This window comes from Gorilla gorilla, chromosome 4, assembly GCF_029281585.2.
Source record: "Gorilla gorilla gorilla isolate KB3781 chromosome 4, NHGRI_mGorGor1-v2.1_pri, whole genome shotgun sequence".
Classification (NCBI taxonomy): Eukaryota; Metazoa; Chordata; class Mammalia; order Primates; family Hominidae; genus Gorilla; species Gorilla gorilla.
Window position 1 is genome coordinate 176,911,378 of NC_073228.2, and position 18,023 is coordinate 176,929,400.

The 18,023-nt window shown below is 41.2% G+C and overlaps 1 protein-coding gene across 6 annotated transcripts in view; it reads left to right on the forward strand.

The window, feature by feature from the left end:
- CREBRF (CREB3 regulatory factor) overlaps positions 1–18,023 on the forward strand; it is an 83,182-nt gene that overhangs the window by 44,669 nt on the left and 20,490 nt on the right. For all 6 annotated transcript variants that reach the window (XM_004043006.4, XM_019027871.4, XM_055387379.2 and 3 more), the window contains exons 5-7: positions 7,682–7,876; positions 9,593–9,782; positions 11,383–11,456. In XM_004043006.4, the coding sequence (XP_004043054.4) occupies positions 7,682–7,876; positions 9,593–9,782; positions 11,383–11,456 (459 nt within the window). The remainder of the gene's footprint in view (positions 1–7,681; positions 7,877–9,592; positions 9,783–11,382; positions 11,457–18,023) is intronic.

Sequence of the window (18,023 nt, forward strand, 5' to 3'; positions counted from 1 at the left end):
ATCATCATGCCCAACTTAGGAAAGCTTTTATTTATTTTTTTCATTTGTGAAGGACAGCTTGCTTGCTGGATATGGTGTTCTTTGTAGGGTGTTGTTTTTGTTTTTTTTCTTGAGACAGGGTCTTAACTCTTGCTCAGGCTAGAGTGCAATGGCGTGATCCTAGCTTACTGCACCCTCAATCTCCTGGGCTCAAGCAATCCTTCCACCTCAGCCTCCCAAGTAGCTGAGGTGTATGCCACCACACCCAGCTAATTTTTGTATTTTTTTGTAGAGATGGAGTTTTACCATGTTACCCAGGCTGGTCTTATACTCCTGGGCTGAAGCATTTTACCTGCCTTGGCCTCCCAGAGTGCTGGAATTACTTGCATGAGCCACCATGCCCAGCCCAGTGGTTTTTTTTCTTTCAGCACTTTGGATATGTTATCTCACTCTCTTCTAGCCTTCAAGGTTTCTGCTGAGAAAACCACTGACAGTCTTATGAGAGTTTCATTGTATATGACAAGTTGCTTTTCTCTTGCTGCTTTCAAAAGTCTCTTTGTCTTTGACTTTTCAGAATTTGATTATAATGTGTCTTAGTGAATTTTTTTTTTTTTTTTTTAAGACGAAGTCTTGCCACTCTGTCTCCCAGGCTGGAGTGCAGTGGCACCATCTTGACTCACTGCAACCTCTGCCTCCTGGGTTCAAGTGATTCTCCTGCCTCAGCCTCCTGAGTAGCTGGGATTACAGGTGCCCACCATACCTAGCTAATTTTTGTGTTTTTAGTAGAGACGGGGTTTCACCATGTTGGTCAGGCTGGTCTTGAACTCCTGACCTCAGGTGATCTGCCCCCATCGGCCTCCCAAAGTGCTGGGATTACAGGTGTGAGCCACCGTGCCCGGCCTGTCATTATTACTTTAAATAAACTTTCTGCCCCTTTCTCTTTCTTTACTCTTTTCACTATTCCTATAATGTGCATTTCATTTTGCTTGATGGTGTCCTATAAATCCTGTAGGCTTTCTTTATTCTTTTTCATTCCTTTTTCTTTTTGTTCCTCTAACTGGATAATTTCAAATGACCTGTCTTGGAGCTCACTGCTTCTTTCTTCTGTTTGATCAAGTCTTCTGTTGAATTGCCCTGTGGAATTTTTCAGTTTAGTCCTTGTGTTCTTCAGCTCTAGATTGCATTTGGTTGTCTATGTTCTCTTGTTGCTCACTGAGCTTCTTTAAGACAATTATTTTGAATTCTTTGTTAGGAAGTTCATAGATCTGCATTATTTTGGATCAGTTGCTGGTGCTTAATTTTCTTCCTTTGCTAGTGTCATTTGTCCCTGATTATTTGTGATCCTTGTGGCCTTGAATTGGTGTCTATACATTTAAACATGTGGGCTCCTCTTCCAGTCTTTATAGACTGGCTTTGCCAAGGAAAGCCCTTCACTTGTCAGGTCATCTAGAGGTTCTGGGTGGGCTTGCTGAAGGGCTCTGCAGGCAAGTTTGCTCCTGGAGTCCTTGGGTAGGCTGGCCTATTGCTGGAGTCAGCAGCCAGGTGGGTCTGAGGCTTGGGTCTGTAGAGGTCATCCTGGTGCCTGGTACTGTGGAAGCAGGCCTGGAGCCTGGATCATTTGGGGTCAGTCTGAAACCTGGGTCCATAGGAGCTGACCCGGCAGTGGGGTGGGCTTTGAGTCTGAATCCACGAGAACTTACCTGGCACCTGTATCTGTGGGAGTGGACTTGGTCCTGACTCCACAGGCACCAGCGTGGCATAGGGGTCTCTTGGGGCAGGCCTGTCAACTAGGACTGTGGGTGTGAGCCTGGAGTCCAGGACTCCAGGGATGGGTGGGCCCTGAGCCTAGGTCTGCAGCTGCTGGCTTGGTGCTGGGGTAGGCCTGTAACCAGGTTCTGCTGGGGCTAGCTTGGGTCCATGGGAACCATTTTGGAGCTTGGGGCCATACTTTTCTTTGACCTTTAACTCCACTCTAAATTTATCCTTGATCTCTTGACTTCATTCCTTCTGGATGTGTTGAGAGATAAGGAGGTCTGTGAAGGGAGATCACATGGTTAATTGATCGCCATTTTTATTTTCTCATCCCTTTGACTCTCACAGGGAGGCAGAACTAGTCACATGTCACATTTTCTTCCCTTGACCCTTGTAGGAGAAGCCTTATTTATTAGCATGTTGCTCTTTCATAACAGGACATTGGCTTTATACATTAGCAGGCATTTGGCAGGGTCAAGTTCTCTTCTTGGACCTATTTGACAATTATCCCAAATTTGTGGATGGCATTTAATTCATTCACTTTCAGTTGACTTGAAGTAAAACCCTTTTGGTTAATATTATTTGGACAGTTCTCACAAATGTTAATGAGCAGCATGCTTTCACCACAAAATTGTGTTAATTTTGTGGTATTATTTGGGCTTTATTTACATTTGCTAGTAAAATTTTCTCCTTTTCCTAGAAGAACTAAACAAGTGACTTTAAAGATGCAAAAGTGAGTTACTGGTGAGAAACGGGAAGAAATTCTTTGTAGCAAAAGAGTAAGGATAGCTATAGTTTCTTCAGTGCTAGTTTAGGGTGGATTGATTGGTTTAATTTATAGCTGACAGTTTACAAAGGCCCTTTTGTGATGACTAGCTCCCTTGATGCTGTTTCTTGGCACTTGGCTACAACAGTTCACGAGCCTACAAAGTTTCAGGAAAGGTGCAAAATGGAGTTTTAGTTTCTTTTCTGGATTGGCTCCCAAATTTTAATAGAGCGTTTTCTGTGGACAGGCTACAACTGTTTGGGGTCATGAAATTACATGATTGTAAGGCTAAGAATGGGCTCCCAGAATGAGAATTTATTTTGTAATTTTCACTAAACATCTTCACAGTTGACTTTACCAGCTTATTGACAGTAGTCTGTACTAACCAGAGATGTGTGATTGAAATTTTAGGCAGTAAATGTGGTATTTTGTTACTTTTTTTGGTAATCATGTCAGATAGCAATGAGTTAGATCAGTATGATGATCTATCACATGAAAAGAAAAGGGAAAGGCCTTAATAGGAAATGTTGCATTAAACAACATCATGAATTTGTTTTAAAAAATTTTGAGTGCCTACTTTTGTGGCAGGCACTGTGTATATTAGGTATTGGCTATACAGAGATGAAAAAAGTAGACATCTTTATCTTCATGGAATTTAGTGTTAAGTGGGTTTATTTACTGTTATGATTTCTTAATCTTTTAACATGTCTGTGTGTACTGTGATTTGGCAAGAGAGATATGCAGGATGAGAGATTTTAAAACTCATCTGACTACAGAATTCACTTCGGGTAAAACCATATCTTACGGTAACAGTGTTCTTCAGAATCTAGTTTGAGAAATATTTAATGACCCTAGATTCAAGACCAGTGATCTTGGGGCATAATTTTTTTCATACTGTTTGATCATTGGTAGTCTCTGTGTTGAAAGGTGGATGGTGGCTGAGCATGGTAATTCATGCCTGTAATCTCAGCACTTTGGGAGGCTGAAATGGGAAGATTGCTTGAGCCCAAGTTCGAGACCACCCTGGGCAACATAGGGAGACTCCTGTCTCTACAAAAAATACAAAAATTAGCCCAGTGTAGTGGTGTGTGCCTGTAGCCCTAGCTACTCAGGAGGCTGAGGTGGGAGGATTGCTTGAGCCCGGGAGATCGAGGCTGCAGTGAGTTGTGATCACGCTGCTGCATTCCAGCCTGGGTGACAGAGCAAGTCACAGTCCCAAGAAAGGTGGATGGCTTTAGGCAACAAATTCAGAGAGAGAGAGAGAGTGTGTGTGTGTGTGTGTGTATTTTTGTGATGGTGAATTTATGGTGTATGCTATTAGAAAATGTTATTATATTAAGTCAAAGAAAACTGATGGCTTTTAAATACTTCTGGGAAAAAGGCTGGACACCTATAGGTAATAAAACTGTAATTTGGGTGGGACAGAAGAAATAAAAAAATCTTCATAATTCTTTAAACTTAACATGAAATATATGCAGGAAAAAATCTATTCAGATCATTTAATTAGGCACAAGAAAAGTGGGAAGCCCCTGAGATACCTTGAGTTGTGGGGCCTGACTTAGTCCCAGCTGTGCCAAATCATGTCAAGTCTCCATGAGCATTTTAGTTCGTATAAATGGAGCTAACAACCTCCTTCCTAACTAGGGACAGTGATTTGCCAGAGATCCAGGCCCCTGCAGAGAGGCAAAGGTAGTTACTATCTAAGGGAGTATATCAAATAAAGTATCCAGGAGGATGGTATGTGTATATGTGTGTGTGTGTGTGTGTGTATGTGTACACACACAGCTGAGGAAGCTGTATATAAAATTTTTTCCCTTATGCTTTGGGCTGGGATAGGCTTAAGTGTGGAACACCCAATTACTGACATTGATAGGAAGGTGGGAGTATTTTGGTTGGTGCATCTGCCTGTGTTGAGGTGTTCACAGTCAAACTAGGGTAATCTTGTGAGCCAGTAATTTTTGCTTACCTAGTGTAACAAGGGCCTTTTTATTATTTATTTATTTATTGAGACAGAATCGTGCTGTTGTTGCCCAGGTTGGAGTGCAGTGGTATGATCTCGTCTCACTGCACTCCACCTCCCGGGTTCAAGTCTTCTCCTTCCTCAGCCTCCTGAGTAGCTGGGATTACAGGTGGGCACCACCACACCCAGCTGATTTTTGTATTTTTAGTAGAGATGGTTTTGCCATGTTGGACAGGCTGGTCTTGAATTCCTGACCTCATGTGATCTACCCACCTCAGCCTCCCAAAGTGCTGGGATTACAGGCGTGAGCCACCGTACCTGGCCATGAGGGCCTTTTTATTTATTTATTTTTGTATTTTTAGTAGAGATAGGGTTTCATCGTGTGAGCCAGGATAGTCTCAATCTCCTGACCTCCTGATCTGCCTGCCTTGGCCTCCCAAAGTGCTGGGATTACAGGCATGAGCCACCGTGCCTGGCCACAAGGGCCTTTTTAAAGGCCATTTCTGTTGGCAACATATGGCCCTTGCATCTTTTCCAAAACTAGGTTGATAACTAGAACAAAATAAATCCTATAATTTGAAAAGAAACATAAGCACAAATAAATAGGCCAAAGCCATTGCTTTATTCTAATATAGTTTTTAAAAATTAGACTTCTAGAAATGATTGTGTCACTCAACTTGTGCATCATTTTTTAAGAAGAGCCTAAGGGGCCAGGTGCAGTGGCTCACACCTGTAATCCCAGCGCTTTGGGAGGCCGAGGCGGGTGGATCATGAGGTCAGGAGATCGAAACCATCCTGGCTAACACGGTGAAACCCCGTCTCTACTAAAAAATAGAAAAAATTAGCCAGGCGTGGTGGTGGGCGCCTGTAGTCCCAGCTACTCAGGAAGTTGAGGCAGGAGAATGGTGTGAACCTGGGAGGCGGAGCTTGCAGTGAGCCAAGATCGTGCCACTGCACTCCAGCCTGGGCGACGGAGCAAGACTCCATCTCAAAAAAAAAAGAAGAGCCTAAGGGTCACCATCACACTGCTTGCTGTTTTGTTTTAAACTACCATGTGTACACTAATAAAATGCTGTTAATACCAGCAGTGCTACAAAAGCTTGCCTTAACTGTTGCTCAGAAATCATTCTGCTTTCCAAATTGATTCTTTTTTTTAAAGTCATGTTTATTGTGGTATAATTTTCACACAGTAAAGTTCACCCCTCTTACAGTGTACATTTCTATGAGTTTTGACAAATCATGTAATCATGTAACCACCACTAATACCAAATAGTTTGATCACCCCCGAAAATTCCCTCTTCTATTTTATTTTATTTTATTTTATTTTATTTTATTTTATTTTATTTTATTTTATTTTATTTTATTGAGATGGAGTCTTGCTCTTGTTGTCCAGGCTGTAGTGCAATGGCATGATCTTGGCTCACTGCAACCTCCGCCTCCTGGGTTCAAGCGATTCTCCTGCCTCAGTTTCCTGAGTAGCAGGGATTACAGGCACCCACCACCATGCCCGGCTAATTTTTGTATTTTTAGTAGAGATGAGGTTTCGCCGTGTGGGCCAGGCTGGTCTCGAACTCCTGATCTCAGGTGATCCGCCCACCTTGGCCTCCCAAAGTCCTGGGATTACAGGCGTGAGCCACCGCACCCGGCCCCTTATATTCTTTTATAGTCATCCCTTTCCTCCACTGCCAATCCCTGGCAACCACTGTCCATATAGTTTGCTTTTTCCAGAATAGTATATAAATGGAAGCATGCTCCTGATTCATTCTTTGTCTGGAGAAAACTTAGTTCCTCAAAGCAAACATATCATCACCTTCTTATGTTTTCAGGAAGGAAAAATGACCATTTTACTTATGGCCAATGCTGCCCAAGTTTTCCTGGTTACCTTAGGTTTGGATCGTGTACATTCTTCGCACAGCCCATTCCGTCTTGTTCATGTACCTAGCGTTAATGATCTGGAGTACATCAGAGGTGGCCATTCTCTGAGGGTATTTTAGATTTATAGGTCGTTCAATACTGGGTCTGACCAACAGTTCTAGCAACTCAGAATTAAGTATTTTCTGAAACTTCCTATTAGGAAAATCCCCCCTTCTTAAACAGTGACGTTAATACAAATAGCTTTCAATAAAATATTAACTGGAATAGGCATATAAGTTTTTTATCTGATAGCCAGTGTGAGAACCGTCATCTTTTATACTTTTCCAAAAGAAGTAGTGTGACAGGTAGGAAGAAAACTAATGCTGCCACATAGAATTCTGCCCAGTAGAACACCATCATAGAAGTGTATACAGCTGGGCTAGGCATGGTGGCTCATGCCTGTAATCCCAGCACTTTCAGAGGCTGAAGCCAGAGGACTGCTTGTGAACCCAGGAGTTTGAGACCAGCCTGGCAACATAGTGAGACCTCTGTCTCTACAAAAATTTTTTTTTTTTTTTTTTTTTTTTAGAGACAGAGTGAGAGCCTCATTCTGTTGCCCAGGCTGGAGTGCTGCGGCACAATCTCGGCTCACTGCAACATCCGCCTCCTGGGTTCAAGTGATTCTCATGCCTGTGCCTCCCAAGTAGCTGGGATTGCAGGCGTGCACCACCACGCCCTGGCTAATTTTTGTATTTTTTAGTAGAGACGGTTTTGCCATGTTGGCCAGGTTGGTCTCAAATTCCTGACCTCAAGTGATCTACCTATCTCAGCCTCCCAAAGTGCTGGGATTACAGGTGTGAGCCACCACGCCTGGCCTACAAAAAATTTTTTAAAAATTAAAATAAAAGAAAAATATTAAAAAAAAGAGAAGTGTACATAGCTTTCTGTCTGACATGTTTCAGATACATTAATATTAGAAGGAAGACATTTAAAAGTCATAGTTTATGTATCTAAGTACCATTATCTGATGGTACTTTTGATATTCCTATAGCTGTCCTATAATTGTTCTCTTAATCCTGTTTGAAGATAATAAAAATAGTACCGTATACTAACTTATAAAAACTAAAAAGAAACCCAAGGAAGATGAACAGTGTAGTTATCTATGTTTATTAATCTCGGAATGTTTTATGAGTTAGAGATTTACATATTAAAAGTTCTCTTATAGACCTGATTTATTATCTTTGACATGCCACTGATGTTTTCAGATGCAAGGAAATATACCAAGTTACAAATAGAAGGGATCTTTTCGTTTGTTCTGATTGATTTATTGAAATTTATGGAGCTTAAAAATTGCGGGACCTTTTTTTAAGGCTATGAAAATGATTCTGTAGAAGACCTGAAGGAGGTGACTTCAATATCTTCACGGAAGAGAGGTAAAAGAAGATACTTCTGGGAGTATAGTGAACAACTTACACCATCACAGCAAGAGAGGATGCTGAGACCATCTGAGTGGAACCGAGATACTTTGCCAAGTAATATGTATCAGAAAAATGGCTTACATCATGGTAAGAGGGGATTGCAGTCAGATATTTAGTGTCACTTTAATTAAGTTGAGCTACTAATCCATAATGTTTACTCCGTGTACCTAGGCATTCAGCCCTTCCTAGCAAACTGGAGATGGGGACTGTAGAGCTGCTACATTTGCGTGACTACTCTTCATCACTCACAAATAGCTTTTACCAGTGTTAAGAGTCCTCACCTAAGCGGAGAGGAAGGACTGTGTAAACATTATTTCATTTCTAGTCCCTTCTTAATCTACCTACCCCATCCAGGAAATGACCAGGAGGCTGCTGGTTTCTGACCTGTCACAGTTGGTATAAGCAGAAGGGTTGAGGAGAAAGTGAACGGGCTCTCTTGCATTCTTGTCTAATCCCCAGATATAAATGGGGGGACTGGAATTCAAATGGTAATGGGGATAAAAGGGCAAGGAAAGAAAAGAAAGGGAGGATGGTTATGGAGAAAAGGAGTAGTAGAGAAGAGTTGAATACCTGTAGCAGGAATCAGAAGTTTATAATCTTAGGTAGGTCAGGCCGTGTGCTGCAGCTCATGGTTGTAATCCTAGCACTTTGGGAGGCTGAGACGGGAGGATCACTTGAGTCCAGGAGTTAGAGTCTGCAGTGAATTGTGATTATGCCACTGCACTCCATCCTGGGCGATAGAGTGAGATCCTGTCTCTAAAAAAATTTTAAAAATGACAGTCTTAGGTAGGTCAAATTTTTTATTGTGAACTCAGGAAGCTGTGATTAAGTAGAATTTATTCTGCACAAATGTTATTTTTAAATTAATCCATAGTTTCTAGTTCTTCTGCTCTGAATAAAAAAAATTAATACAAAGTCTTTACTGAAAAAAGTGGGGAGGGGAACTACTAGTAAGTGTGATGGTCAGTAAACAGGTTATTCACTCATCGTACGGATGTGAGTTGCAAAGGATTTTTGAGGACAAGAATTCCATCTGATGTATGTTTGTGTCTCATTTTCCTTTTCCACTAGCAACCAGGTGTACTATATTGTCTCTCAGTAAATAATTACCAAGCTTTTGCATTCACATAAGTTTTCTACTAGAAATGAAACATTAAGTCCAGTCAATAATCCCAAGTAGCATATGAATACTAGGAAAGTTGTAGGAGTTCAGAGGACAGAGCCATCCCTTTTGCCTGGAGTGATAGACCAAGACCCCTTGAGTCTTCTATAATGTTATTTATCAAAGCAACAAAAGAAGAGCTTTTAAACAAGGTTATGCTTACTTGTTGGATTTTCAAGTTCAATACAAAAATGTGTATGTCTGACAGTTTTCAGACGTAGCATCAGAAACATCTTGGTTTGTGTAAAATCTCCGAGCTCTCTTCCGACTATATATTATACCCTAGTCCTGATTTTGGTGTTTAGTTGAACTCATACTCATCCTGAGATTTGAGATGCTTAGTATGCCATGCAAATAATGAAGAATCTGTCATGCTGGAACTAGAAGCCTAGGGTAGGGAAGAACTTGGAAAAAGTTAGAACTCTGCCATATCACCCCCATTTCCTGCAGCCACAAGATGGGAAGGAGAGGAGGCCAGCCCTTCTAGGATAGATTGTTAAACATGCTAAGACTTCTGAAACATGCCAAGACTTCTGAAAAGAAAAGGTAGTGGTGGGAAGTGGTTAAAAATGTGGCCGTGAAAAACGTGTCTCTTGTTAATTAAAGTGATCTGACTTAAACTTCTTTTAAACTGTTTATAGGAAAATATGCAGTAAAGAAGTCACGGAGAACTGATGTAGAAGACCTGACTCCAAATCCTAAAAAACTCCTCCAGATAGGCAATGAACTTCGGAAACTGAATAAGGTGATTAGTGACCTGACTCCAGTCAGTGAGCTTCCCTTAACAGCCCGACCAAGGTCAAGGAAGGAAAAAAATAAGCTGGCTTCCAGGTAAATGCTAATAATGTTCACTCATGTGAAGAAAGTTTAGGAGGTGAGGTTAGGCCTTAAGTGAGTTTTTATAGAAGGACAACAAAGAAATTGTATTTTTCTTTTATAAATACTACAATGAGAATATTATAATTTTTCTTTTGAAAGTAGAAGACGGTATTTTTGTTTTATGGAAAAAGTTTTTAAGAGGGGAGAGATGAATGGACTCTGGTGCATTATGTTGTATAACAATAAAAAATTTTTTCATAGCTTTATTTTTTGTTTGCTTTTTTGGTAAGTCAGAGTTATTGAGCTATAACTTACAGTAAAATGTATACCTTTTAATGTATACTTTTATGAGTTTTGACAAACATATCCAATCATACAACCACCACCACAATCAAGATATTGAACGTTTTCAGAAATCATCTTAAAAAGTTTCCTTATGTCTCTTTGTAAAAGCAAACCCCTTCCTGCACCCATCGCCCCTCGAAACTACTGATCTGTTTTCTGTCTCCGTAGTTTTGCCTTTTCCAGAATGTCATGTACATGGAATATACTGTATGTATGTAGCCTTTGATTGAACCTGTCTTCCTTTTTTTTTTTTTGAGACAGAGTCTCACTCTATCACACAGGCAGTGGCCTGATCTCAGCTCACTGCAACCTCTGCCTCCAGGACTCAAGGGATCTTCCCGCCTCAGCCCCCTAAGTAGCTGGGATTATAGATGTGACCCACCATGCCCAGCTAATTTTTGTATTTTTTGTAGAGATGGGGTTTCACCATGTTGCCCAGGCCTCCCAAAGTGCTGGGATTACAGGCGTGAGCCAGTGCGCCCAGCTGAATCTGTATTCTTTCACTCAACATGACACATTTGAGATTCATCCATATTGTTGCCTGGAGTAATAATTTGTTCCTTTTGGTTGCTGAGTTGTATTCCTTTGGGTGGGGATATACTACAGTTTATCCATTCACCAGTTGAAGGGCATTTGGGTTGCCTCCAGTTTTTGGCAATTATGAATAAAACCACCATCAATGTTCACTTACAAATGTTTGTGTGAATATATTTCCATTTCTCTTAGATAAATATCCAAGCATATATGCTTATAAGAAACTGCCAAACTATTCTCCAAAGTAGCTATATGTGCTGTTTTACTTTCCTGCTAGCAACACATGAGGGTTCCACTTGCTTCACATCCTGTACAACTTTTGGTATTATCAGTTTTTGTTTGTTTTTATTTTTGTTTTTTAGCCACTTTAATAGTTGTGTGCTGATATAGCTTTATTTTTAAATGTGTGCTAAATTTTTAAAAATCAATTTGCATAAATGATTATGTTGTGTTTTCTGGTAACTCAGTTATTTGATAAATGTCAGTAGGCAGCAGTTTTGGATTGCTATTAGAAAATGAAAGATGAAAATTCACTTAAAAAAGAAAGCAGGCTGGGCATGGTGCCTCATGCCTATAATCCCAGCACTTTAGGAGGCCAAAAAGGAAGGATCACTTGCAGCTAGGAGTTGGAGAGTAGCCTGGGCAACATAGCGAGACCCCTTCTCCATAATTAAAAATAATAAAATTAAAATTAAGAAAAAGAAAGTGAACTAACTGCTCCTTCCTTTCACAGAGCTTGTCGGTTAAAGAAGAAAGCCCAGTATGAAGCTAATAAAGTGAAATTATGGGGCCTCAACACAGAATATGGTAAACCTAAAGTTTTAAGAAGTTGATTAACCACCTATTGATTTGCTGACCACTCTCTCTTTTCTTTGGTTTGTGATTTGCTTTCGCTGTATTCTGCCTAGTTTTTGGCTAGCCTCCTATTTGTTTATCTGTTCAGTAAGCCACATGCTCACTTTCCTTCAGTCTTGTCCGCCTTTTAATATAAGTTTCTGTACTGCTGACTTCCCAATCCACATCTCATCTTTACACTAACAAGCTGATCCACATTGTGACCATGATAATTTATTTATTTTTTTCTGTAAAAGATGTGGAAAGTTTTACTAGTAAATTAAGAATAGGCAGCAAAAACAACCTGCACTTCTCGAAAGATCACAATAATTTCTTCTATTTTATAATTGTGTTACTGGATTAGCCAGTTTTGTTGACTGATTTTAATATTTTCCCTAAATTGAATAATGATATTTTAGGCTTCATATGAATAATTCAGACCTGTGTTTTTCAGATTTGATTGCTCACTGGAATTGTCTGTGTACTTGGTTAAAATACACATTTCTAGGCTTCTCTGCAGATCTTCTGAATTAGATTGTGTACAAGTAGAACTCAAGAATCCATATTTTTAACACTTCTCAGATCATTCTCTTTTTGTGTGTGTGAGACAGGATCTTACTCTGTTGCCCAGGCTAGAGTGCAGTAGTTTGATCACAGCTCACTGCAGCCTCTACCTTCTGGGCTCAGGTGATCCTCCCACTGCAGCCTCCTGGGTATCTGGGAATACAGGAGTGCACTACCACGCCTGGCTGATTTTTTGCATTTTTCATAGAGGTGGAGTTTCTACTGTGTTGCCCAGGCTGGTCCCAATTTCGTGAGCTCAAGCAGTCTGCCCACCTCAACCTCCCAAAGTGCTGGGATTACAGGCATGAGCTGCTGCACCCAGCCAAGATTATTCTTTTTTTTTTTTTTCTTTTTTTTGAGATGGAGTCTCGCCCTGTTGCCCAGAATGGAGTGCAGTGGCACGATCTCGGCTCACTGCAACCTCTGCTTCCCAGGTTCAAGCAGTTCTCTTGCCTCAGCCTCCTGAATAGCTGGGACTACAGGCCCGTGCACCACACCTTGCTAATTTTTGTATTTTTAGTAGAGACAGGGTTTCACCACGTTGGCGAGGCTGGTTTCGAACTCCTGACCTCAGGTGATCCACCTGCCTAGGCCTCCCAAAGTGCTGAGATTACAGGCATGAGTCACTGCACCTGGGCCCAAGATTATTCTTAATGGAACCATTCTAGTACTTATTCAGGAACTACTGGCTTTGATCTAAACCAAAGTGCTTCTCAGCATTTCACATTGTAGCACATGTAGAAAATTATCATCTCTGAGGCATCATGGAATATAACAAGAGTAGGCTGCTCATGGGAGGAGGTCCCCATGAGCTGAGGGGATAATTATCTTACACATCTAGAACCCTTTTACAGCACTTCAGGGGTATGGGAAGCTCTGGTTTTGATCTTCCGTGATAAGAACACCTCCTTTCTCCCTTATTTTGTTTAAGCCTGGTGTTATAAGAGTGTATTCCTTTGCCTCAAAAATTGTCCTCTTCAATGTGTAGTTCTTTTGGGCAAGTTGAATCTGAAAGTGAAACAGTGTTAACAATGACCAATTATTTGTTTCTAGAGGTTTTCTTAAGTTTAGCATGTCTGGCACATAGGTGTTCAATAAACTGTGCAGTTTTTCTTAATCTTTTATCTTGATTATTTTGTTTCGTTTGGTGAGGGCAGAAAAAGAATTTCCAACTGTAAAGTTTTCAACTTATGAAATGAACTTAATGTTTTATTTAATAGCCACTCAGTAAATGAATTAGATAAAATAATTGTTGGTGTGTTGAAATGCAAAGCTATCCATTTTCCTATTGTTCTTTCTTACTATTGAAACATTTTGACCTTGAGCTCTGTTAGTGGTGCCCTGGCCGCCTCCTAGATATCTGGAGTCACTCTGTTACTTCTTTGTGGAACACTTATTATCCATTACCTATCAGCCCAATAGTTTCTAGAATTTGTGATTTACAGTTTGAAAAATATTTTGAGACTTGAGAACATAGGCTTACCAACTTTATATTTTGCCAAGTGAGAACAATAAAAAGAACATCATCTACTATTACTATAATTTCATATAAGGAAGGATATTTTAGTATTAAAAATTTGAGAAGGGCATAATCTCATAATAGAAAATAAATTTAGCTTTATGAAAAATGTACTCTGTTGTCTTTATCATTTTTAATATGTCATGAACTGGCATTGTTCCAGGGACTAGCTTCAGGGGCCCGTTATACTACTCATCTCATCCTTTCCCACCAAACTTCCTTCTATTGATTCCTCCTGACAAAGCTCACTGGAGACTGCTGTGTGAATCCTGTGGAAACTTGTTGACTCAGAATGAGAAATAGAGCTGTTAGCTCTTCACCCTGACTGACGTATTTTGTCCCTAAGGAAAGCTATATGGCAACATTAAAACCAGAAAATCCCTTGATGAATATGGCATCAGAGGAGGAGGATCTGTTTATGAGTTGAATGTTTGGACTCAATTTCTGAGAGCCAGGTGCTTCTATTTCCTAAACCAGAGGTTTGCAGTAGCATGAGAGCCCTTTCCCTTTTCTCTCCCTGCCCCGTAATGTGTTTGGACACTGTCAAGGCTTGAGAAGAACTATTCTGCTTAGTTTTACTTTAGATTTTATAGTGTTTTTTCTTTTTTTTTTTTTTTGAGACAGAGTTTCACTCTTGTTGCCCGGGCTGGAGTGCAATGGCGCGATCTCGGCTCACCGCAACCTCTGCCTCCTGAGTTCAAGCGATTCTGTTGCCTCAAGCCTCCCGAGTAGCTAGGATTACAGGCATGCACCACTACGCCTGGCTAATTTTGTATTTTTAGTAGAGACAGGGTTTCTTCATGTTGGTCAGGCTGGTGTCGAACGCCTGACCTCAGGTAATCTGCCTGCCTCGGCCTCCCAAAGTGCTGGGATTACAGGCATGAGCCACTGTGTCCGACCGTGTTTTCTCTTTTAAAAGTAACTTTATTTACTTTTAACCTGTTGAATATGGGAGAACCCCATTGTTTTCCCTAAGTCTAGCCTTTATGCAAATATCCTTGAGTAAGCAGTCTTCTCTTTCAATTATTCATGGAGAAGAAACACAGATTTTTTGTTTCAAGTGATGTAGGAGGTTAGCTGTACTTTCCTTGTTCGATGACACATTTTACATATATTGGCCCTGAATGTAGTTTTGTTTTGTTTTTTTTGAGACGGAGTCTCGCTCTGGCGCCCAAGCTGGAGTGCAGTGGTGCAATCTCAGCTCACTGCAAGCTCCGCCTCCCAGTAGCTGGGACTACAGGCACCCGCCACCACACCCGGCTAATTTTATTTTTTTGTATTTTTAGTAGAGATGGTGTTTCACCGTATTAGCCATGATGGTCTTGATCTCCTGACCTCGTGATCCGCCCGCCTCGGCCTGCCAAAGTGCTGGGATTACAGGCATGAGCCACCGCGCCTGGCCCCTGAATGTAGTTTTAAATTGTCCCTCTCACTTTCCTCTTCAACTGCAGTTTAGATTGGCCCCTTCTCAGTATTGCTAGATGAAGAATAACAAATCACTGGTTTTTACACCAGGCATTGTGGCATGCTTCTGTAATCCCAGTTACTCAGGAGGCTGAGGTGAGAGGATTGTTTGAGACCAGCCTGGATGATAGAGAAATACCCCATCTCTTTAAAAACAACAAAAACCTCAAATCACCAAGGTAGTCTCTGAAGAGGTAGAGATTAATTTCAGACTGTAGGAATCCTGTGTGCTGAAATAAAAAATGTGTTTTCCTTACAGCTTTACCGAGGTATAATTGAAGTACAGTACCTACACATTGAAAGAGTATAATTCGATTGGTTTACATATACGCATACATATGTGAAACAATCAAGATAATGAATATTTCCATTACCTCCAAAAGATTCCTGGTGCCCCTTTGTAAGTCATTCTGCTCTCCCCTCCTATCCCTGGATAGCCTCAATCTGCTTTCTGTCACTATAGAGTAATTTACATTTTTCTAAGATCTTACATTGTTGGAATCACAATATGTTTACATTTTTGCCTGGCTACTTTCACTCAGCATAATTATTTAAAAATTCCTCCATGTTGTTACCTGTATCAATAGTTAGATCCTTTTTATTGCTAACTAGTATTCCATTGTATGGATGTACTACAATTTGTTTATCTCTTCACCTTTTGATGGATACTTAGGTTGTTTCAAGTTTTTGGCTATAACCACGGGGCTATGAGTATTTGTGTACAAGTATTTGGGTAGACATATGTTTTAATTTCTCTTGGTTAAATACCTAGATGTAGAATGATTGATTCATAAGATAAGTGTATATTTACTTTTATAAGAAACTGCTAAACTGTTTTCCAAACTGACTGTGCCATTTTGCATTCTTAAAAACAGTGTAGGAGGGTTCTAGTTGGTCCACAGCCTTGCCAACATATGGCAGGGCCTATCTTCTTATTTTTACAAATCTAATGGGTGTGTGATGGTATCTCATTGTGGTCTTAACTTTTCATTTCTCTGATTAATAACATTGAGCCTCTTTCCTGTGCTTATTGGCTGTTCATATGTTTTCTTTTGTGAAGTGTCTGTTCAAATATTTTGCCATTTAAAAAAATTGGTTTCTCTTCTAAAGGTTCTTTATTCTGGGCTGGTCGCAGTGGCTCATACCTGTAATCTTAGCACTTTGGGAGGCTGATATGGGTCAATCACCCGAGGTCAGGAGTTCGAGACCAGCCTGGCCAACATTGTGAAATCCCGTTTCTACTAAAAATACAAAAAATTAGCCAGGCTTGGTGGTGAGCACCTGTAATCCTAGCTACTCGTGAGGCTGAGGGAGGAGAATCACTTAAACCCGGGAGGTGTGGTTGCAGTGAGCTGAGATTGTGCCATTGCACTCCAGCCTGGGCAACAAGAGTGAAACTCTGTCTCAAAAAAAAAAATAAAATAAAATAAGTAAGTAAGTAAATAAATAAACGTTCTTTATTCTGGATATAAGTTCTTTGGCTTGGCTTTTTGCTTTCCTCATTGGCATCTTTTCCTTTCCTTTTCGCCTTCCCTTCCCTTCCCTCCCCTCCCCTCCCCTCCCCTCCCCTCCCCTCCCCTCCCCTCCCCTTCCCTCCCCTCCCCTCCCCTCCCCTCCCCTCCCCTTCCCTCCCCTTCCCTCCCCTTCCCTCCCCTCCCTTCCCCTCCCCTCTCCTCTTCCCTTCCCCTCCCCTCTTCCTCCCTCCCTCCCTTCTTCCTTCTTTCCTTCCTTCCTTCCTTCCTTCCCTCCCTTCCCTCCCTCCCTCCCTCTCTCCTCTCTCTCTCTCCCTCTCTTTCTTTTTTTCTCTCTCTCTCTCCTCCTCTCCCCTCCCTCTCTCCTCTCTCTCTTTCTTTTTCTCTCTCTCTCTCTCTCTCCTCCTCTCCCCTCCCTCTCCTTCCATCTTTCTATCTTTCTTGTCTTTCCTCGCTCTGTTGTCCAGGCTGGAGTCCAGTGGTGCGATCTCAGCTCACTGCAACCTCTGCCTCCCAGGTTCAAGCGATTCTTGTGCCTCAGCCTCCCAAGTAGCTGGGATTACAGGTGTGCACCACCACACCTGACTGATTTTTTTTTTTTTTTTTTGAGAGGAAGTCTCACTGTGTTGCCCAGGCTGGAGTGCAGTGGCGCGATCTTGGCTCACTGCAAGCTCCGCCTCCTGGGTTCACACCATTCTCCTGCCTCAGCCTCCCAAGTAGCTGGGACAACAGGCGTCTGCCACCACGCCCAGCTAATTTTTTTGTATTTTTAGTAGAGACGGGGTTTCACCATGTTAGCCAGGATGGTCTCGATCTCCTGACCTTATGATCCGCCCGCCTCGGCCTCCCAAAGTGCTGGGATTACAGGCGTGAGCCACGGCGCCTGGCCTGAGTTTTGTAATTTTAGTAGAGACAGGTTTATGCCATGTTGGCCAGGCTGGTTTCGAACTCCTGGCCTCAAGTGATCCACCCGCCTCGGCCTCCCAAAGTGCTGGGTGGGATTACAGGCATGAGCCACCATGCCTGGCCCTCACTGGCATCTTTCAAAGATCAAACATTTTTAATTTTGATGAATCAATTTGTCAGTTTTTTTAATATTTCATGATGTTTTGTGTTGTAAGAAACCTTTGCCAACTCCAGCATTTACAAATCTTTTCTTGTATTTTTTTTTTCTCAGCATTTACGTAGTTTTAGGTTTTACATTTAGGCTTATCTTTTTTAGGTCAATTTTTGCATATGGTATAAGGTAAAAGATGATGTTCATATTTTCCCAATATAAATATCTGGTTGATCAAGCACCATACATTGAAAAGACTTTCCCTTCCCCATTGAATTTTGTTTTTGCACCTTTGTTCAGTCAATAGACCATATATTTATGGGTTTACTTCTAGATATTGTATTCTGTTTCATTGATACATTTATCTTCCTTTATGTGGATGCAAAACTTTTTTTTTTTTTTTAAATAGAGACAGGGCTGGGCATGGTGGCTCATGCCTGTAATCCTAGCACTTTGGGAGGTCA